Raw genomic sequence first — 24621 nt, 5'->3', positions numbered from 1 at the left:
CTACTGCACACCTCAACCCACAAAATACAGCAGACACACCTCAATGGATTCTCTCTCTCTCTCTCACACACACACACACACACACACACACACACACACACACACACACACACACACACACACACACACACACACACACACACACACACACACACACAAACTTTCTGCACGAAAATCATTCTCCACGCAACCCTTGTTCCAAACCCAACTTGTTCCTTTTTAAGATTTGAACTTGTTTTAATAAAATTTCATGTTATATGAAAATAATATTGTATACATGCATGAAAATAAACATTTTAATTAATGAATATTTTGTTTCAATGCATGTAATTCTTCAAATTATTAATTCTTCATTAATTTGTATAAAATACCAGATAAAAAATGTGCACTTTATTTATTTATATATATATATATATATATATATAAATAAACACAAACATATTACATATAAATTTAATCATTTAATAAATAATTTTATTGTTTATAAGTTAACATATTAATTCCTGTTAATGAATATGGTATTACTAAAATTAGTATAAATTAGCAAAGAAATAGATATCTTGTAATACTTTAGAACAACATTCTCAACCAATCTTTAGTAAACATTTTCACGGTTTACTGTCTGCTATCTATTCTTGCCACCTCTGTTTAGCAACTTTATAATATCGCCCTTCTGTAACACCATCGGCACAAGTTTTCATGTTGTGGTCAAAAGCAGAGAGTGACACTCATTCAATGTCGACTCACCTTGGCAGGATTTGCCGGCCTGGCAGTGTGTCATGTGGTTGAGGACGTTCTTCATGGTCCTACAGTGGGGCAGGGCACAGGCTCGCACCTCGCCGTTGGCCTGCTCGCGCCGCTGGCACTTGTGGGCGTGGAGCAGCAGAACCAGCTGCTGTTGGATCAGCTTGCGCTTCTCCGGGTCGGCCGTGGGGCCTGCGGACACGCTCTGACCTGCCACCATCCCCACCGACACCTGCTGCTGCTGAGGCTGCGGGCGAGAGAACCAGCGACGGCATCACAGAATTAACTTTGGCCTGCAAGCTCCATCCAGTTTGTGTGCATGATGGGAAACTCACCATGTTTGGCACGCTGGTGACCGTCGCTCCTTTAAGGTCAGCTGGAAATGGGGGCAGGCTGTTGGGAAGGCCGCCTTTATTCTGAGCGTTCACGCCAGTCGTGCCCATTTGTTGCCCTCCACCCTGGAACTGACCAAACGGACTGTTGCCACCTGCCATGCCCATCTACAAACGAAAGAAAAATGGAAACATCATTCCAGATGAGTCATCATAAGTTCCGGACAGAATCTCATGTAGAAAATTACACCTGGTAAACTACACAAAATTTGATTTCGCTAAGGAAGATCTCTCCAATATTCCTTGAGCATTGTGAAGAGTTTTTCAGGATCTTTGTTATTGTAGTATAGGATAATTTAGAATTGTTTAGTGCATTTCCGCAGGTCAAATCCAGCCATTTCAACAGGAATCAATGCGATCAAGTATTATATAAAACCAGTTTGTTTGAAAATGACTTCTGTGTGAGCTGTGCTTCATACAACACCACACTATTGACAACAATGGACCTTTTCGGTCCACAAAATTTTGCCGAAATGTCCCTGCACCCTAACAGATTTTTTTTATCAGGCAGGTTTCAATATGAGCGTTCATTTCTCCTTTTTTACAGTTAAGATTTTCACCAAACGCTCACTTAAAGGTATAGCGGAGGATTTTCTTTTTCCGGGTGGGTAGCCTATACTATTTGTCCACCTAAGTGTCAATCATTCTGGTGATATGTTTACGTAAGGCCGTCGTACGTGCTCGTCCCAATGTAGTTTTCTCGTTCTGCGCATGCGCACTTTCAGGTGTATTATGTGTGATGAGTTACTGTTTCAGCCATTCCTTTGAAAATGGCCGAGGGTCGAAAGAGAAAAAATGTATACGTAGTGTATGATAAGAAGAGAAAGGCCGCAGAATATAGAAACAAGACCAGAGTGATTTTGGGTGAATATTTCACACGCTAGCGTGCGCTAAAAGCACAGGTTGGGCTTCCCACTGATGCCGCAGTCACGAAGATTCTACTAGACAGGTAAAGTTTGTCCTGCTATTTGGTGAAATCCATTTAAAATCACTGCTAGTAAAAGTTAATGTAAGCTATGATTAGCGATGCTAGCCCTGGCACAAGTCATGCATCGCGTAGACACGGTAAACATCTCAATTTGTCTAAAGTAGCCTTATGACCAAATGGTAAATGGTATCACGCTGAAATATTCTAAAAAATTGTGTGTTCATTTTCGATAATTACAATGTGTTCACCATAGTATTTATTACACAAATGCAACAAGCTACTTCTCCATTGATTACCATGTCTTGAGTCCTCGGTCACTCAACACGTTTAATAGGCGTTCCCTCTCGGGAGCAAATAGAGTGTTGCGCATGTGCATTTTTAAAAAAAATTGGAGAGCTAGTCTTCTCTAAAATTCGGAAAGATCCTCCGCTATACCTTTAAACTTCCTTAATTTAATAACGCTTACATTTAACCTTTAGTATATCTCAATATGAATATTCTAATCGATAATGAAAACAATCAATTCTGTTATTTTAGTATCACTGCGATACGATTAGTCTTTTATTAATATTTGTAATGTTTTTTTAGTTAGAAATTTTGGTGTATTTTTATATAGTCTATATAACTTTTATTATTTTTTATTTCTTTATTTCCTCTCGCCTTAGGAGCCCTTTTAAGCGCTAGGAATCTTGAGGAATAGCTTTTATATTAACTGGGATTTTCCTGTCACTTTTAGGGGAAATTCTAAGAAAACGTCATGACTCTGAGAATTTTCTTAGAATTTGGCCGCTAGGAGCCATTTTTGCACAAAAATTCTTTAGGGATACGGGCCCTGGTCACAGGGTTCCTGCACACTTTTTAAAGTCAAATTTAAGGCTTTTTAAGACCTTTTTAAGACTTGAAGAAATCAAAATTAAGACCGTACATTAGGGGTGTGCAATATTGACAAAAATATATCTCGATATTTTAAACGTTTTGTTGATAATAATTAGATGATATTTTACTGATTGTGTTTTTGTGCTGGTGCAATGGCTGGTTTAGGCCTGTTGTTGACAGCAGACTCACGAAGATATTCATATTTTTCATATTCTATGCAGTGGTCAGTTCACAGCAGTGACAGAAATGATTAATTAACGTGCAATATTTGCCACCTTAAATTGATTTCCAGGGGCATTTTCACCTATATATGGACATTTTTTCTAAACTTATTTAGAGTTATGCATCACCTTTTATGTAAAATACTAACATTCAAATTATTCAAATTAAATTATACAGTAATTATACTTATTTATACAATAATACTTAATTACACAATAATTATACAGTACCACCGTTACCAGTCAAATTAAATCATTCAATCAAAATCCATCTTTGCAGTTCAGAGGTGACACAGAAGCAGCATCAGAAGAGGCATTATTATTTACACTCCATTTACAATTGCATAAATAAAGCTATGAGATAGTTTAAAAAAAATCCATATTCAATATTTAAATATGAAATGATTTCTAATTTTAACGTTTTAATTAAAGGGTACTTTAAATATGAAACTAAAACCGCCAGTAGGCGGCAGCAAGTCACTGTCTTAATACCGTAAGCGAGTTGAGGGATTCATTCATTCATTCAACCGATTTGTTCAAACGGCTGATTCATTCGGGAAAGAAACAAGTGATTGTTCATTGAATCGTTAAAATGACTCGTTTAAAACGTGGATTTCAGTCAAGAAATCATCGGTGTCTGTTGCATTAGACTCTGCTACGGTTTCATTTTGAAATTCTCGTCAGCGAAATAAAGGGAAAACAAATAATATTGTCAATATGGTGTCTAAAAAGTAACTCACAATGTTAATTTATTTTTAATTTAACTATTGTATAACAAAATATCACACTTGTGCACGGGAAAACGGCACTCTTACTGATGTGATATTCTAATATAAGAACATAATATAAATATAAGACAAAAACTAATTTGGGGACATAGGCCTACCTATCTGACACATCACGCACTGACACATCACGCAGTGAAAGCACGAGAGACAAATGCGATGTCAGCTCACAGTGCCTCGTACATCGTTAAAACAATGATTACAATATCATAGTAGACAATACAGATCGCACACCCCTACGCACAAAGAATGAACTTACTACTGAACTGATATTTGCCAACTTTCTTCTTTTCTCCTGTCTCGCGTGCAGGAGACAGACGTTATTCTGCCGGCCGCGAATGTGATGCGAATTGTCACGTGAACAAGCAAATCCACAAAGATAGAATAATAAAAAATAATACTACGCTAATTAGATAGTTTTAATTTGGAAAACATTTAGATATGTCTAAGTCGAAGTGTCATCTAAAATTTAAGACCTTTCATAAGTAAAAATAAGACTTTATAAGACTTTTTATGGCCTTAAATTTTAAAAATCTAATTTAAGACTTTTTAAGACTTTTTAAGGATCCGCGGGAACCCTGTGGTCAGAGCCTGACTCCACCTACTGGCAATATTTTAAAAATGCTGGAAAAGTGGGCAGAACCCAGCGGAGGGGGGCGTGCACCTGAGGTGCATCTCTTTGTATGGAACCCTTCAACGTCACCAACAACCGCTGCGTCACGAACCACCGCAAACATCCAATAGGAAAATTCAACTGCAGTAGCCACCGTTCAACCTGAAGAGGGCAGCACTCAGACGTTTTTACACCATATATTGTAGAATTAAGACACTTTAAACCCAAATGTCAAAAAATTCACTGGAATCAATGAACAGAATTTATGAAGCTCCATTCTAACAGATCATTAACTAAAAAAAGTTGTTTTAGTGTTTAGTTACCCTTTAACTAAAATGTTTATGGTTTTAGTTTTAATTAACAATAATAATCCTTCAGTCAACAATTAAAGGATTAGTTCACCTCAAAATGAAAATTTCCTAATAATTTACTCACCCCAATGCCATCCAAGATATCCATGTCTTTCTTTCCTCAATGGAAGAGAAAATCAGTTTTTTGAGGAAAACATTTCTGGGTTTTTCTTCGAATAATGGACTTCAATGGTAACCAGCGTTTTGAAGTCCAAATTAATGCAGTTTCAAAGATCTTTGAAGTGCTTGAAACGACTGTGCACGATCGCAGCTGAGGAGGAGAGTCTTATCTGGCGAAACGATAGGTCTTTAAATCTTTTAAAACCTAAACATTTTTTTTTTTCGAGTGTGACCTTTCAACGTGACGACATAGTTCCCGGCGCATTGCAGATCAGATCCGAACAATTGTAGTTAAAAAGTATATATATATATATATTTGGGGTGGCACGATCCACCTTTTTTGCCTCCAATACCGATTCCGATACCTGGGACTCAGTATTGGCCGATACCGATCCGATCCGATACTAAAATAATAATAAAAAAAACAGTGCCAAATTACCAATAAACTGTATCTGTATGCCTCACTGTGGGGAAGAGACTGTGATTATTATTTTGTTAAAGGCATCAAAGCTTGACTTAAACATTATTTTCCTTACTTTGTAAAACAATACAGATAAAATATGTACTATATACTTAAAAGACATTTATTTTTAAATTTTAAGCGCAACTTTTTAATGAAGCAGCAACATATGATAGATTGGACAGAACAACTAAGGCTATCAATAAACTGCCATTCCGCAAAAGTATTGTAATATGAAAGGCTCCAATTCAGAGCTGCACGAAACACTTATGCACATCCCGTGCGCAGAATGATGCGCTCGAAGCAACATGGAGTCACGGCGCGCAGCGCGTCGCATTGAAAAGTTCAAAGCACAAAAGTAAGATATACATATATTTCTTTATTTATTCATTAGTTTGAGCCTTTTAACAGTTTTAAATTTCAGTTACTGTGCGTGTGAAGAGCAATTATATCGCTCTCTACTCCAGTGTTGTGATCACTGAGGAGTTGTGTTGTGATCTAACAGACACCCGGTTGTAAGTAACATGTGAAACTTCAGCACGTTAAAGTCCTTTTATGCAAACCATAGACCTTTATCTACAGATCTACAGTATAATAATAGGAACATTGACTCATCTTGGAGAGAGTTTCATCGTGATGACTGTTTTACCCGAGCGCGACGCGCTGTTTGAGTGCTGAGAATGACTGACAGCCGCAGCGGAGGGAAGCACTTAGGTGAAGATTAATTTAACGATTTAAATCTGTACCTCACATTAAACTATATGTAATGGCTTCAGAAAACTTGGAATATAGTACACGGAAACATTATAGTGCTTTATAATGTTTTTGTGCCTTTTGTGTTGTATAACAATAACATTCGTAGGCTATACAATATCGGATCGGATTTGGATGGTCTCGTCTGGCGATACCCGATCCGGCAAATATTACTAGTATCGGAGCAATACCGATACTGAATATCGGATCGGCGCACCTCTAATAAATATATATATATATATATGCACACTTTTTTTTTTAAATGACATGGATATCTAGACATGGATATCTTGGATGACATTGGGGTGAGGAAATAATTAGGAAATTTTCATTTTGAGGTGAACTAATCCTTTAATTTTATTCAGCAACGCCACGAAAAATCCTCACAATTTCTATGGAAAAAACCGACAACATTTACTTAATTTTGCTATCATATTTATATAACATGAGCATTTGCATTATGCAAAACATCATGGCTCAACAGTAAACAGACAATTAAATGTTAAAGTCGCACATGTATATCAATCAAACAACACACATTAATTTTGATCAAAGCATTACTACATTTTTCGCAGCTCAACATGATCTTCAGTATGCAGGGCTTCCCCCGTCACACAGACTGCCCTCCCTCTCCCTGTGCTGATCTCCAGCAGTGTGCCGGCCGTCCACTCTCCTCTGTTGACATCGCTCCAGCAAACCACATAAAAGAGGCCAGCGGAGTGGCACACGCACCAACAGCCCCTCCTCTCTGCTCACTCATTCAGGAACACCAACACACTTCTCACGCTACTCGCTCTGCTTACTCATCCACACACATACACTCACTCTCTCTCTCTCTCTCTCTCCAGGAGCAGCCAGGATTCCCTTTCCCAGTAGATTTAAAGGCCCATTCACACCGAGACTAACTATATAAATAATATCTATTAAGATTTAATAATCATTCTATTTCAGGGTGGGAAATTAGCACCCGCCACCAGGCAATGGCTGGTACTTTTTCAAAGTGGCGGGTGACTTTGCCTTGTATACCAGCCACAGTGGCGGGTAGATTGTAAAACATATTTTTATTGGTTACTATTTAAAACATTCCTTGTAACGGATTGGACATCTTTTGTCAAAGAATGCTGTTGCTAAGTAAAAATAATGCACTTTTGTCGAATAACTAATTTGATTGGTATTCAGCGCTGTGCGTCACGGACACAGCGCACGGACATGGCGCTGAACGGACCGTGACACATATAGCTGAGCTGAGGTAGCCTACAGACGAAAGGAAAATTTAAAAAATGTGGCGACATATACCCGGTGTTAAGAGGCCCGCCGCGGAGTCAGCAGTATATGAATGTACAAACTATTGAGGGCGAAGTAAATAAAAAGTGAAGGTACTTTTCGAACAAGTGGCGCATTGATGACGAAGGGAAAACGAGGGAATGGTTAGCCTACCTTCCCGTTGAACAGTCCATGCACTGTACTTACTGTCGAACCTATGCGTCGTCCGAAAATGCAAACAATTTGTTCATTAGAGGAACAACTAACCTTAAAATAGAGTCAATAATGAATATGACCAATTCTATTCAGAAACGTCCATGCGATCGGCAAAAAGGGCAGACCTTTTCGGGACTACGTTTGGATGTGCAAGTAAGCAAATTACTAACTTGAAGTTGTGTTTTGTGATGGCTAGATAGCTATCGTTTTTTTAGTTTAGCGATAGTTTTAGCAGCCGCGAGGATAAGAGCCGATACCATGGGTGCTCCGGAGCTCGATTATGTGTCAGTTAAACTTTTCATCTCCAATCCTATCTGTATTTGTGCGAAGTGGTGCTGTCCTGAGTTGAAAGATAGCCTACTTTACGGCTTTATTATCGAGTTAAGCCTCTGGGGTCGACAAACGCACAGGCGCGTTTTGCTGGATTTTTTTTCAAATAGCAGCAAAATACATTTAAATACTCCATCATTTATGGTCATACAGACTTAACTAATATTAAAAACTAAACTGTAAAATAACCATGCATAAAACTCTCTCAAAAATACAAACATGTACATACATGTTGCTCACATATTATGGTAGCCCTGTTTGTGCTAAATAGTGCTTTTTTTTTTTTTTAAAGGGCGTGCGCCTGTGAGCATCCACGGACGAAAACATAAATTGGCGCCTGAGTGCAGCATAACTCATATTGTTAAATGGATAATACTAATTACATATTTGTAATGGACGTCAATGTTATCAAAGTCACAGTTCTCATTCATAAATTTTAATTCCAGAAAAAGTGGCTGGTAGATAATACAAGTGTCTGGTAAAATTGGGCATCCAGCAGCCACTGTGGCTGGTGGGCAAAAAAGTTAATTTCCCACCCTGTTCTATTTCTATGAGAATAGTAGAGTCCACACCACAACTATAAAGATAACAATGAATAATATTGGTGGAATCACTTTTAGAATTTTTTTCCAGCTGATAAATGATAAAAAACAACAGCCAATCAGAATCCATCCTGCTTGAAAAAGCTTGAGCACGTAAATTCGCAAGAAAATATAAAACAAACAGAGCGTTATCATGCATTGGTGTCGGATGCTAATATAGCCTAGTTACCGTTATATCGCTATTGGTGTGACTGAATGGGACTTCAGATGTGAAATTATTACTTTATTGTAACTGGACACTATCGTACACAAATGTTACATGTGCTCGAGACTCATATACTGGCACAGACTTCCTTAAAATGGCCCATCGTTTTAAAAATGAAACTGATGTGGCCAATAACAAAAGCTGAAGTACGTTTAACTTCTTTTAAAACCATGAAACTACACCAGGATGAAAAATAAAAAACATACAATGCAACAGCCCAAGCTGCACGGTACACATGGCCTAACGGGAAGCACAGATGCTTCAATAAGTTGAGCAGATATGCTTGAGGTTGAGTTCGGCTTGAATCCTTATCGATCAACTGGAAACAACAATAGCACAGAGAGAACGCAATGATACATGGATTCACTTACAAACACTAACAGCAGAGCTCCAATAGGCCCCTTTTTCAGTTTGTAAACATGATGACTTTATGTGGGCGGAGCTTATGTGGAGGCAGAACGATCCCTCTGGCCGCTTCACTAACGCTAGTTTACAAGTTTTGTTAGCTTGTTTTTCAACAATGACGGGAGAAAATCAGATTTTATCTTAATGTGCAAGGTCACTCACTGTCCAGGACTGCGATTGTTTTTTGCAAAAGTTAATTTTAACGGACGGAACCAGATTGGCTGACCCATACACGCTCACTCAATGGATGGACGATCTGACAGGATTAACGTTACCTCGGATAAGTGGCCTGCCTTCTACACCTATCCGATAGAGAAACCGAGCGTAAAGACAAACTGAGGGCATATAAATCTTTAGATGAATATAACTATGTGATGAATTGTCTTGACTTGTGGCAACGTTACATTGTGCGGTCCTGCCCGGCACCAAGGCCAGAAGACCACAATGTAAAGAGTGACATTACAGTGCAATTTTAATGATGTGAATATTTTCTAGAAATAAAAATATTTTTTATGTATTAAAATGATATTAACTATGTATTTGATTATTCTTTCTTACCAGGTTCTTCGAAAAGTCTATATACAATCATAGATGATACACAAATAATCACAATAATTAAGAAAACATTATGCGATAAAATTTCAAATTGGATCCTGTAGGTGATTCTTGCACCCACAAACGCAACAAGATGACATTTAATAAAAATAATAATAATTTAAGATCCTTATTATGTAGCCGAATCTGTGCTGGTTTTTATTGGCAGCCTGCAGTTTTCACTTTGTTTTGCCTCCAGCTAACGCCGTGACGTAATTGTGACGTTGGCGCAAAAGGGGTCTATACAAGTGGACGGTTGCTGCTTTACCATTTACTCGAAATAAAATGTGTCTGAAGAGAGCGAGCTGCACAGCCCAAAGCCACTCCCGATGTGCCTCTTGTGCGGTGAGAGCATTCAACCGCCTGTGTGACACCGAAAATGTATAACAGCTTCCTGATGATACCCCGTTAAACCTCAGGCCAGAAAACAATCCCTCCCATCTGACACCACAGCATTCAACTATGAGTTCGACTGCCTATATTCTTGCCGATTTTTTATTTTTAATTGGTCACACTGGTCATGATGTGAGAGATGGTCCAATGGTCTTTATTTGAAGCTGAAAGTCATGCTGGCGAACATGATACTAGGACCAAACCAAAAACCAAGGGTGCTTTCACACTTGGTTCGTTTGTTCCCTCCTCCCCCACTGGATTGTGCTCACATTATATTATTATGTTATTTATATGCATCTAATTTGTGGAAGGTGAAGGACTATAAAATGTTTGTCCCATCATTGCATTTGGTCCTGTCAAAATATGTATTTCTATACCTATGCGCACCTGCTTGCGCAGACATCGGCGATCCGATGGGCGAAACCGCACAGGGATAAAAATAAATAAATAGCCTGAATAAAACGCACATTGGCAAACCTGACCTTACTAGGCTACTGTACAATTTTATCATTTCATTTTGAATTTTGTTTAAAAGTAGACATTTCAAGCTTTCTATTTCTCATGTCTGTGAGGCAGTTAGCCTATACGCTGGCAAGAGATCGCACTGGCGCCTCCACGTCCTGATTATATGTCTGCTATATTTGCTTCTTATGTATTAATGCCAAGCAATTGGTTGATGAAACAGTGATAAAAATTAAGATACAATTTATACAAAACGAAATTCAATTTAAAGAAAGGCTTTCTACAAAACAAAACTTAATAAAGTGGTCAAAATCATGTCTGACCCATAATCATCTTACTCATGCTGTTCGCTTTTCATATAATCAACAGATTCAATTAAAAAATAACATAATATTATGTAAACATAAATATGGAATATAATTTTTGTAATTGACATGTTGGAAAACATGTTTCTCTTTTATTTCCAATGTGAAAATCATAATGTATTGTCCTGAAAATGATGTATTGTCAAATGTGTGCTGAATGTAAACTCTTCTTAGGGATTTCACATTCAATGCAAATGTATCTGAAAATATTCTTAAATAAGGAAATTTATTCAGTGATTGGTCCATGCCAAATTACTGTCTGATGAAAAGCGGTTTAAAGCGGTTTACCGCTATACCGCGGGAATTTCTTGCTTTTCAACCGCAGTTAGAAAAAATCCATACCGTGCCAGCCCTAAAACCAACATGAATGTTTTGCAGATATTATTAATAAATAAAGATTCTAATGTAGGCTACAACATAACTCGAGAATTTATTCTGATTCAAGGGGAATCAGAATCCCAAATCCTGACTGAAGAGAGGATGAGCTGGGGATGGAGGAGGGTAATTCGCTCCTGAAGGAGCGTATATATGTATACAGTGATAGGCGTCGTATTTCTATAGGTAGACGTGGATCATCTGGGAGTCACTGATGCGAGCTTGACTAACGTGACCTGCCAGAACTCAAGACATTCTCAAATTCATGATAATTTTTCAATTCAAAGTTTCACTCAAATTGTTTTACTTGTGATAATGATTAGTAATAATAAAAAAAGCTAAATAAAAGCACTTTCCAGGCCTAACCCCAATAAATCACTAGCTATTTGCCCACTGGGATTTAAATTTGTAATACAAATGCACACACCTGCCAATTCTGACACAGGAGTGCTGCTTTCAGACCCCATCAGTCAACAACCCATCTATCATGGAGAGATACGTTCTATTAATCAAATTTGCATAGAGCATGGACGATATATGTATGTATGTAACATGGCACTTTACGTGGAGAGCTTTTCATTTGCCTTCCCATCAAGCATAATTCTGCCGCTGCCTTTATCGCAGGCCTTAAAACAAAATGGCAGAGTTTAAGAGCGTTCTGGCATGTACGCTCTCATAAAACAAGCTTTTAAGCCTAATAAAAAAACAAGTGCAGGAATGAGTCATGCAAACAAACAATGAGGCAGCAAAGAGCTGCTTCAGATAAAGAGTGATAAAGTGAGTGTGTCTGCTGCTACACTGGCATATGAAACTGTACGTATAGCCTGATTTACACACTGATCAGATTCCACCAGCATACTAGAGCTCTAAAAAAAGACATGAAACACATTTCACCAGACATAACTGTCATGACTTATTGCACAGTGAAACAGGGACCCATGTGGATTTAAACTATTTAAATTTAAATGCAGGATCCAACGTTAATACTGTTTTGTGAAAATAAATTAAAACTAGTGGTGGGCCGTTATCGGCGTTAACGTGAGACTCTTATCGGGCGATAAAAAAAATATCTCCGTTAATCTATTCTCAAAGTTGGGTTGGGAGCTGAGCTGAGTCTATACTATGCAAGCTATGATGACTTTCACCTTGATATTTTAGCGCTGATGTAACTTATACCTAGCCGAATTGCACTGTAGGGGGTAGGGATGGGAATTGAAAACAGGTTCAACTCGAAAACCGGTTCTAAGTTTTACGAACCATCGATATTGTATGCCCTCGACGTTAACGATTCCTCTTATCGATGCTCCAGCTCCGAGTCCCAGCCATAATACACAGACCGCAAACTCAACTTTCCCTTTCGTCCTTTATCGGGCACCATAGCGTGACGTTCTATGCGCATCTGTGCGTCATTCGTGATGTCAAAGCGATTTGAGCAGAGGAGGTAAACATGGAGTGGAAAAGACGATCTAAAGCTTGGCTTTATTTTACTAAACGAGACAAATTATGCTGTTTCCTGTTTGCATAAACAGGGGTTTTCCTGCATTAAGTTCGGTGAGTAATGTAGATGAACTGCTGCGCTTGTGACAGGGCACATGTTTAACTGAAAGAACGAGAGAGAGAGAGAGAGAGAGAGAGAGAGAGAGAGAGAGAGAGAGAGAGTGTACAAGCCTAGACTTCACCATCTCCACACGAAGCGCTGTCTTGCTCTCTCTCCCTCACACATATTAACCAAAATAAATCGACACAATGTTAAAAATGTCGGAAGACCAAAGTTTCATGTGGTCCATTCGGAGATTTTGTTTTCCTGAATTACCGCTGGGTGTGAATTGTGCTAAAATAAGTTACCTTATATTCTCTGAAAAGCATTCCACACATTCAGCTGACAGTCTCAAGTACCACCTAAACGCAAAGCATCCCTTAGCTAATGCGGTAGATGCCGGGCCAAGCACTGATGTAATGTTAAACTACTATGTTTGAGTGCAACCGAGGCAAGGCCGTCAGCACAGCTCTATCAGTTAAATCTAAAGATGTATCCAATAGTAAACAAGTACATCTGATTGAACTTGATTTATTTTCATCACCAATTATCATAGTAGAAAAGCTTTCTAAAGCAGTTTGTGATGCATTTTGGAAACAGGAGATGAGCCACTGGTCTAATGCGCCACCTGGCTTGAGAAACCCATTCTCAAAGACTTAGGCCTACTTTTAGTCATTATTTGGGTAGCACACATATTCTGAATGCCTTCGACAGAATTTAAATGAGCCATTTTAATCTAGATGAATTCCAAGATTACAGTGAGATTAATCTAGATTAAAAAATGAATCTATGCCCACCTCTAATTAAAACACTAAAAATTAAAAATCAATCGTTGTAGATACTACAAGTGAATATAGGCATCCTAACATGATAATGTACAGTATGAAAAATTTATATTGATTTTGAAATTTGCTAAAGATTATATTTAACAGTTTATTCAATTTTTACTGATGTTACTGTTAATTTACATTGAGTGTTACATGGTCTAAAAATAGGAAATGAGCTGCACAATTCAGTGTTATTATAGTAATATATTATTATTATTATTATTATAGTATGCATAGTATTCATAATATTTTATATTTTCAGTTTTCATTTTTCATTTTAAAGCTTCCGTCAGTAACTTTTTTGGGGTTAAAAATTATCCAAAATAAATTGAGCAAGTACATAACCAGCCAGTTTTCAAAACTAGCCTATCCGCCTGCCTTAGCACGATTCAAAACGGTAAGCTTGTAATAATGTTTTTAACTCCAGTGGTACTGGTGGATTTCTGCAGGAAATTCGAGCATGTACAAACATCTGTACACATAAAGAGTCTCGGCTAGTAGGCTATATTGTGTGTGAGGATGTTGGAGGTGGAGATTTAGAGTCTTTTCTCACAGCACTTGATATAATTAAACATTAATTTGATGGCGGATCCAGAAAGGTTCAAACGACAATCACCAGTGACAACTGCAGATTCACCCGTTGTAAAATGCAAAAGACTTCCTTCGGACTTCGGAGTGGCTACAAAAAAAAAAATAGAGACTGTATCCGGGCCCATGCGAAAACAAGGATAACTGAAGGGCATTAAATGTATTCGCTCAATGCTGATGTTGTTAACTAGGGATTGGCATTCGACAACAATTAACAATTTGAGAACAAAGTATAATTTGCACGGTTTGGCGTTATATGATAAGTGATCGCTAGATTTAATCCGCGCGATTTAGTGCAATGCTTTTTTCCCCTTAGTTGGTCAGAACCAAGCGTGCCGCACAAGCCCTGAAAAGTTAAGCCAATGCGCCTCGATCGCCCCCCGGTGAGCAGACCTAGTACAGGTCATAAACCCCGCCTCTCCATGTTATTCAATGGGAGGTGAGACCAACTAAACAATTAAATTACACTTCACTTTTCTTTTTTCCAAAGATAGTGTCTTTCATTTACTGTAGTTTTTATCACGCTGATGTAATTTCAAGTGTTTGTTTTTAAAATAAGTTTGTTTTTAGTTCGTTTTTTGATGCTTTAAAAATGGTGATGTGACGACATGATTTACAGGTTCTCTAAGCGAAGCACCAACGGACTTCAGGATCTTCGGAGGACTGAGGAGATTGTATTTACTTTATTTTAACAAGCCTCTTGTCGTACAGCAATCAACAGATATCAAAATTGGAGCAGAACGGAGGAACGGAGCAGACATAGGCCACTTAAAAAAAGTGAAGAGTGCATTCGGCGAGAGTGAGGGCGGAGCGTTGATTTCGCGGTTTTACTTCCTGCTCACTACTGCGCAGGTATGGTACCGAGATCGCTACTGCGCAGACTCAAGTCCCAAGATGTCAGCGCCATATCGGGACACTGGCGGCTTCACTTCTCGCCAATGGAAGTGAGCGAAGGGGCGTCGTCCATCTTTTTTTACAGTCTATGGTCAGAACAAGTGTATGTTACTTACTTGTTCAGATGACATTTTCTGGTGAAAATTCTTATGTTGGTCATACTTCCAAAAAGTAGAATCTGTGATTCCGAATGCCAGTATCGACACCGGCGTGACTGATTAATTTTTTGTATTTGTCATCTTAACACGACTATGAACTCTAAATGAGTGAAAGTACACCACAGCAAAGGAAACCGGTCATCTCACCTTGTTGATGTTGCCAGCTTGTTGTGCGTTGATGCCCATCTGCTGTGCCCCTTGTGTGAGAGCCTCTGACAGGACACTTGCCGCTCCTCCTGGTGCTGCCGCCCCCCCTGCCCCTCCCGCCCCAACAGAAGTTGGCACCTGCATGGTGGCACCCTGGTACTGCATCCCCGGCGTGCCTCGACCGCGGCCTACAGATCCATTGATCACCTGACCCGGCTGAGCGCCCGTATTCTGTCCCATCATGCCGCTGTTCAGCATGGCCTGGTTAAATCCCGTGCCGAGTCCCATGCCAGCTGAGCCAGCGTTATTGCCCTGCGTCCCTGGGGTACCACCTGGTTTCTGTGTTTGAGAAGGGTGAGAAGGGGAGCCCTGGCCCAGGGGACTCTTTCCAAGCCCACCCAGCTGAGGTCCGATGCCGCCAGGCTGCGGACTGTTCGAGTTCCTCCCAGCGCTGCTTCCCGGCCGGAGGAGCTCGGAGAGCTGCTTGTGTTTGGCAGCAGCATCGGGGACCATGGGGCCGTGACCGCCTGTACCTGCACCACCGTTAGAGGGCATGGATATCAGCCCCAGGTCTCCGTTAGGAATCAGCTCATCCGGAAGATCGTTCTCCAGGTCATCCCAGGAAAGTGAACCCAACTCTGAAGGAAGAAAGAGAGGGAGGATGGTTATTTATTCGCTTCTTGTATCTTAATATGATATTATTCAAGATTATGCGGCACAAACAAATACGCCACTGTCTACGTTCTGCTGTATTTTAAAGTCCTCCACGGATTCTTCCATCATATTTTGCGTCCCATGTGTTGTTGATTGAAATGTAGAAATAATCAAATATTTAAATCCCAAATGAAATAATCTAATTAAAATACTTAATAAACAAAGTAAATAAATAAAAGATTGGCGATTTCTACAGCTTAACCTTAAAAACAAATTTCGCCGAAAGATGAATCTGCATATTTCTGCCAAATAAATATCCTGTCTACACTAAGGTCAATTAAATTTCATATTATAAAAGGGTCTAATCTAAGCTATGGTTTTGACGGCATGAAAACAGCAGAGAGTAGCAGCCTAAATCAATACGCCTGCATGAGGCTTGATCTGCTAATAGCCCTAATAAATCCACCTCATCTGTTAAAATCTGCTAATGAACGCCTGACACCTGATATAGCAGAACAGCTGGGAGGACGGAGACGTTCTCCATCACCTCCGTGACAGTGCGAGACTAACGGCAGCTGTTAGCATGTTTAGCAGAGTAAATACCACCAACACAATCAGGAGGGATGCGAAGAGATGATGTCACCACTCATTCAGGTGCGAGGGCAATAAACTAATAGATTTAATAATGATTAACTATTTATCCCAATGAGAATAAGCCCACTTAAATAAAGTAAAATAAATGGGAGAAAATAAAATGTACTATTTGAATAAAATTGCAGATTGTAAGCTATATAGTACATACAATGCTGTACACTACTAGTGATGTCAAATGACAATGTGCTGACTAATGCATGTAAAGTTTATTGTTGAAGGAATGTTTCATATACTATTTTTTATAAAACCGTAGGCAATATACAGTACATACTGCAGTGACCCACACACAAGTGAGGACAAGCTAGAGCTGCACGATGACAAAAATCATAATTGACGATTATTCCCTTGAAATTGTAATTGCGATTATTAATTACGATTACCACAATTTACATTGAATATATATAGGCATATTATAATACATGTTTAGACAAAAACTGTTAACACACACACAAGCACGGTCCCCCTTTATTTAACATGCACATAAATTGTAAGAATGACTAATAGTAAAGACTACTAATAGAAAAACATTAGGACTATGCTAAAGCAATTAAATAGCAGTCCCAAACTAGTTTTTGTTAATACAATGTTGATATGAGCCACCACAGTCATTTAAAAATATAAAAAATAACACAAAGTGAAAATAAAGTGGCATTTTGGGGTTATGGAAACGACAGTTACCATGGTGAATACACAATACTAACAAGAACTGTTAATAAAACAGCTCCTGGTGAATAGAATGAAAATCATACCTGCATGCAAATCCTTCTCAGCTAACACGTGATTTATTGGTATTTTACTTTTATTTCGTGACTTACTAATTTACATTGTAACGACGTTGCATGCTCGTAGTTTCTTTTGCACTTTATACAGTGAAGCGATACACAGCGCGCGCCGCCGCATTTGCGCTTGCAATTGAAGAGTGCACGCTAAGGGCAGTCTATAGTACATACTGCATAGCCATACACTAGTGTGGTCAAAAGACAAAGTTTGTAACATTTCCCACTGTAGACTGTTTCATAAACTATTTGTGTTAAAATCACTGGCAGTATTCAGTACATACTGTGTACTAAATAGGGACGGGCATTTTTCAAAAATAGAATATTCGAATATTTAAATGACGTTTAACGAGAAGACGTTATTTTTTAAGTCTAAGGTTTTTTTTAAAGTTTTTCTCACCATTTCTTGAGCTTACGATTAGGCAATATACACATCAAGCTTACTATATATCTTTAGGTTTTCTTTTAGTTGAAAACAGTAAACATGAACAGTAAACAAAGAACAAAAGCATTTAAGCTCAAGCCGCACGAACGGAAAAAAACACTAATAAAGCAGACTGTGCAGTTATCGTAGTTTCTAAAAGCCCTTTAGTTCTCTGTTCTTAAACAAGTCTCCCTTGCAAGTGATGGACAGCTGTCTTTCCTCCGTCGACTGCTGTTTGGATTTCATGCGATTTCTCATTGTGGTGGTGATATTATGATAACTCAGTTTCATTAATTCATTTGGTGAAAAGTACTTCCATTTTGAAATATCATTTTCATCCAAGTAATTCCAAACTTCGCGAGGCAGACGACGACATTATGTGATCAATTACAATCAACACGTTCCATGTATGATTTTTATAAAATCATAAGCAGTATACAGTATGCATCATGGAGTGTAGCGTACAATGTAGCGTACTACTTTTGTAATCTTACCCGTGGCATATAGTTTCACGTGTCTTTTTATATAAAATAATAGGCAGAACAAAGTATATACTACACAATATGCCGTACACTTGTAACCCATTCAGATATTAGCCTGTTTTGGCAGCCCTGAAAAAAAAAGTGGTATTTCCCAGATTAGCATTGTGCAGTCTTTCCCCGGCTCTGATTGAGATGCAGCATGGGCAGCATTGAGGCCGCAACGGTCCAGGAGTAAACACAGACACGCACACTGCCAGACACAGCAGGTGCTAAACACGAAGGAGGCAGGAGTAGGGAACATCCCTTTTCTTTTGCTTCCTGACGGGACGGCTGGCTGCTTAGTGACCCACATCACAGAGCCAGACTCGTGCACGTGCTCAGTTACACACTCAGCTGTGTAGTGCCAACACCCCGCCCCCTACAACCTTGAAGCCGTGCCAAAATGCAAAGTAACGTTTGGGTTTGAAAGCACTTTTGAGTCAAGAGTCCCAATGGGGATCCAGATTTCTCCCTCCATCATCGTGCTGAAGCCCGTTATAGTGGCTCCGGCGCTGGGCTAATAATAGTCTCTCAGCGCGGCAGTAGACCACAGCTGTCGTTCACAGAGTCTAAAAGATAGCGGGTCATCTGAGCTTGGACAGGTGCGCCTCGCCTGGGATTTCACTCGGATGGGGAGGATGGCAACGGATCCACATGAACGGAGACTTTCAGCTTGGCTATCCATCTTTGTCAAACTAAATAGGCCTAGTCCTGATGTGAATGGTTGTGTCATGTGGAAAAAATGTGTCATGGTTCCACAAAAATATAAAGTAGCACAACTTTCAAAATTGTTAATACATTTTTTTTTTCAATGTTGATAATAATAATAAATAGGACACAAATCAGCATATTAGAATTAAGGGTGCTCAGATTGATCGATCGTTTTTGGACGATAATCATTTTATATAGTTTGATCTGTTGACTTTATAAAGGCTGATCAGAAGAGCAGATCAAATGACGCAAAACTCGCAAGACAATTTTTGTATGCGCAGCTAAAATTGCGTCACTATATTTCACAGGTTTAGGTTTCTCAAAAAGTAGCGATACGCGATATTTCGGCCACCATATCAATATAAGTTCATTTTTAATGTTATTGTTATCAGCTTGATAAGAGAATTTGGCCGATATGTTAAAGCCGATAATGTATCATTTCCTTCAGCTGAGACACTTGAGATGCGCACTGTTCACCATGATGCTTTTGAATTCCTTATAATTGGAATCACTTCAAAAAGGAAAATACAGTTAAGAGCAACAGATGCAGCACAAGTCTGTCATACAAGCTACATAAAATAATGAGAACATAATTGTGTGCTTTGGACTTGGCTTTTAAATGGTGAGAAATCTTTTTTTTTTTTCATAGCAATGCGCTTTCTTTCCTCCCTAAAAGCCCAAACTTAACCACCAAATCAGCTAAATAAGAGATTGTTGTAAAATACAGTCTACTGTTGCTAAACTGCAGGTCGTGCTCGATAATGAAAATTTATTAAAACAGCAGTAAGCCGCAAGAGCACACGAGATTTCTTTCAAAAACATAAAACATTTTACCGACCCCAAACTTTTGAATAATAGATTTTGTAAAACATACAGGGAACCTTATGTGGTACATTACAAAAATATGAGTTAAAAAAGGCCCAAGGATGACAGTCATTAAACAAAAGCTCAGTGGATACCAACTGAAGTAACATTTGAATTATATTATAGCATATAATAATAACCGTATTATAGCAATGTGTAAAATCATTATAAACTCATAAACACTAAGGTTTTAAATTCTGCAATGCTATGGTGAAAGGTAGTGCGGGAAACACTGGCATAGAGTAAAAGATCTTAGAGTTTAAGGGATCGATATGATGATGTTCAAAAGAGGATAACATTTTTTTTTTTAATCAATATTTTTTCCCAGCCCTACTTTATGGCCTAAGAAGAGCAGAAGAACAAAGTGTGAATCAGGATTTAAAGATCTAAGAAATATATCCCTATAATTCCTTTTCAGGTTTAGGATTGTTTGCACACACGAGACTGCGAGCATGTGCCGGATCTGAGCGGCAGACGGGTTCAAGTTTCACGAGGCTGTGTAGACCAGACCTGCTGCTGATAGACAGCAGTGTAGTGGAAGGAGAGACGCGAGGAGACGCCTGGCACTGTGGTGGAAGGTTAACACATGGCTGGTTTGGTCACATGGCGTACCACTAAACGTTTTTATTGGGCTGAAACGCATCTTGTAAAGGTGTCATGTTTCCCTCCTTTCATCCCACTTCACAAACACTGCATTCTGTCTAATCACTGCTTTGGTCTGAACCAAAGCTTTTCTCTAAAAAAACTTCTAAGTTTTGAATGTTTAAATCTTCTAATAGGGGTGGGCGATATAGCCTAAAAATTATATTACGATATTTCAAGAATATTTGCGATAATGATATTAATGACGATATAGATTTTTTTTTTTTGTTGTTGAAAATTTTCTTATGTTTATCTCGCCTAAATGTTTCCTCACTCATTGCGTTTTTACAATTAGGGTTGCGGCGGTGAGGAAATTTTCCCACCGGTTAATCGACGTGTGACAACACCGGTAATCGCGGTGTCACTGTGGGGGGCGGGGCGGGGAAGTTAAATAGCTTTTAAATGCGTGCGCGTTATACTTTCACTTTCAAATAAGCGTCAATTGGCAATTCAGCGTCAATTGCTTGAATGGACAAAAAAAAAAAAACTCGCTGATAATAAAACTTTTATTTATAGACAGAACTTTTATTAGCATAACGAACGAATAAAAATAACCACATGCATAGGCTGAAAAAAGTGAAAATCGGCAAACTGGGCCCAAACAAATAAGAACCATAAAACATTTATTAACGAATAAGAAAATAAAATAGGCCTAAATAAATTACACAAAGTTTAAATAAGATAAAACCAAATAAATAAGACCCCATTTACACCTGGTATTAAAATGCGATCTGTATCCAGATAAGTTATCCAGATAATAAAAACCGCATGTTAATGCAAGGTGTAAATACGTTGTGATCGGATTGTGATCGGATCTGCCTGACCACATCTGGAGGTAGTCTGGCTGCATTGTGTTCGGATCTTTACTAGGTGTAAACGCAATCTGGTTGTTGAAACCACATATGTATATTTTACTCCTCCCAAAAATGCTAAAAAAAATAAACGTGTGAGAGTGTTATATAGGCTATTTCATGTCAGATATGACGACGCTACTGCAACACGCATTACCGCAGATGAGCAGCTGAGCGTCTATTCATCAAGCCAACGTGCAAACATCGCAAATAAAAGTGAAAGTAAGTCACAGACACAGACGCTTAACACACAATCATCTTCAAGTAAAAAAACGAAATTATCTTACCAGGGCTGTTGCCACTTTTTCTTATTGCTGTCTTTGATTTTGAAATGAGCTGATGATCAATAAAATGCAGCTCACCTCTGTAGCTTTCGGTGGCGTGCAATCCATTAAATCATAGCGCGGGAGTTGAAGTCGGATTTATATCCGTTTTGCAAAAACACATTTATGTGGCCAGGTGTAAATGGAATCGGTAAGATCAGAACACTTATTATCCGGATAACTTATCTGGATACAGATCTCATTTTAATACCAGGTGTAAATGGGGTCTAAGAGACGAATATAAAATCTCCACACGTGCTAAATGGAATTTGACTCCTGATGCTTGCTGATCATGACTGGCTCTTGGCACGCACTGCGCAGTTCAGTTTTTAATTATAATGTATGCTCTCTTCTGAACTAAATAATTGATAATTATTATTTTTAATTAATTCAAATAAATATTTTAGCAAAAACGAATACTTTAAAAAAGTCAAGACATCGCGGTGTCACGGTGGGAAAGTGATGTCACCGGTGATGGCGCTTAAAACCGGTAACACCGTCAACACCGTCTATCGCGGCAAGCCTATTTACAATGTGGTAATTTTGTTGTTAAGAGTTTACACAACACAAGGAAGCTTGATTTCAATCTTTGAATTAAATGTTAAATGTTTGTAGGTCTAACACCAGTATTCAGAAATACTACAGAAACATAATAAAGTAATCAAATGTAAAATAACACAGTCTTTTAGTTCTGTTTCCTGATTAAATTAAATACATAGGCTAATAATTCTCATTCATTACAATTAAAGCTATCTTTTGTTGTTTTGACGACAACATTAATGACAGACGCATAGCCTATGGCTGCTGTCACTTTTACAGCTAGTGCACGGATCCATTGCTGTTTTCATTATACTGTCTGTCACACTGTCACATGCGTTTTATACATAACCCACTGTGTTTATGAGTATACTTACCAAGACAGGAAGTTTTACACAATTTTGCGTTTTTCCCCCCATTAAAGCGATATAATCCGCGAAAAATAACTTTAGTTTCTCGCGAGCTGTACTCTGTATGCACGCAGTGCAACTCTCTCAGAGAGTGCGTGAGTAGCTTACTGGATAGTTTAAAACCGCGTAAATGTTTAAACTGATGAGAATTAAGAAGACTTGAAGATTATAAACTTTAGTTACGATGCACTGATGGCTAGATTGTGCAAGAGACCATTCAGTCATGTCCCGACTCCTAAACGCGCGCGAGAGAAGACGCGCATCGGCAGCCCCGCTGAACACTCAAGCTGTTTGTGAAATTGCTAAATCGTCATCGAAGGCTGACAGGCTGCTCTCGCGCTCAACAGGTGTTGTTGTTGTGCGTGCTAGGGAATGTAAATGCGCCATACGTCATCGCGTCGCTATATCATTGATATCGCGATATGACACTTTTTTTATCATGTAAAAATGTATACCGGTATTATCGTGGACGGTATGATATGGCACACCCCTACTTCAATGAGCTCATTGTTTCTGCCTTAACTTAATGCATTGTTTAACAATGAAACTGAATGAAAATTAATTGAAATGCATTACACACAGTCACCCCTGATAACAGATCACTCTAAATTGTAATTTAGACACATACATTTTCTGTAAAGCTCCTTTGAAACGATATGTATTGTGAAAAATGCTATACAAATAAATGTGAATTGAATTAAATATAGGCATATGGGGTGCGGGATATATGCCTCACGCTCAGCACACAGCAACAAAATATGGTGGATTTTGATTTGTCAGATCGCATCAAACTCCATGCGAAGGACGAATTGACGCTAATTTAAAAGTGAAGTGCACACTGCTGCACCAGCTTTTTATAAGCGATGTAAAAAAAATACTTTTTTTTTTCAAATTAGCGCCAATTCAGCGCACAATAACAAAACAGTGTTGCTCCGCACGACCACCAATTATGCATGTCCGTAAAAATGCGCGCATTTTACGTTTGCCTTTAAATTAGTGATTTAAAAGCCCCCGCCGGTGATACCGGTATTACCAGTGTTGTCACACGTCGATTAACCGGTGGGACAATATCCTCACAGTCACATCCCTACTGCACACCAGAGTTGTCCAACGAGTGCCGTAACATGAGACACTGTGCAAGCTTAAGAATGTGGCTAGAGTTCTTGATATGCCTGGGTTAATGGTCGTTTTGATGGCTGTGTTTGGGTATGATCAACTGCTGCAAAATATACATTGTAAATAGAAGACAAATGATGCTAAAGGAGCAGAATACATTACTTCATAATCATGATTATTCAGTGATTAGCCTAGTTGTGCAGCACTAGTTAATTGATCATTTTATTGGTTTAGGTAATTGAACAGCTACAGAGCTTAATTTAGCAAGAGAACTGATCTGTAATTCATCACAAATGGATAGTTTCTCTACTGTACGGTTCAGGGTACACAATTTGGTAATTATTAGCTGTATTATAAGGGATGTGTCAGGTTGGTTTACTAGTTGATTGAGTTAACTAGGTTTTTCTTTCCTTTTTTTGTGATGTTCTTAGAAAAGGGTGAATTTAGATGGATACATTTTCAAAGATGGTTTAATTGTGCTGATGTTTAGCACTTTATCACAAGGGCCCTGTGAAATCTTTCCTAAATTCTATTA

General features: G+C 38.6%; 1 protein-coding gene across 3 annotated transcripts in view; it reads right to left on the bottom strand.

Annotated features, from left to right (window-relative positions):
- crebbpa (CREB binding lysine acetyltransferase a) overlaps positions 1 to 24621 on the bottom strand; it is a 55834-nt gene that overhangs the window by 24178 nt on the left and 7035 nt on the right. For all 3 annotated transcript variants that reach the window (XM_077226755.1, XM_077226754.1, XM_077226756.1), the window contains exons 2-4: positions 15604 to 16241; positions 1080 to 1244; positions 748 to 991 (exon numbers count right to left, since the gene is read on the bottom strand). In XM_077226755.1, coding sequence (XP_077082870.1) covers positions 748 to 991; positions 1080 to 1244; positions 15604 to 16241 — 1047 coding nt within the window. The remainder of the gene's footprint in view (positions 1 to 747; positions 992 to 1079; positions 1245 to 15603; positions 16242 to 24621) is intronic.

Source organism: Siphateles boraxobius, unplaced genomic scaffold (assembly GCF_051911475.1).
Source record: "Siphateles boraxobius isolate OS27281-9 unplaced genomic scaffold, OSU_SipBor_1 13, whole genome shotgun sequence".
In the NCBI taxonomy this organism is placed as follows: domain Eukaryota; kingdom Metazoa; phylum Chordata; class Actinopteri; order Cypriniformes; family Leuciscidae; genus Siphateles; species Siphateles boraxobius.
The sequence above is the reverse complement of the archived record's forward strand: the minus strand, read 5'-3'. Positions and strand labels throughout refer to the sequence as shown.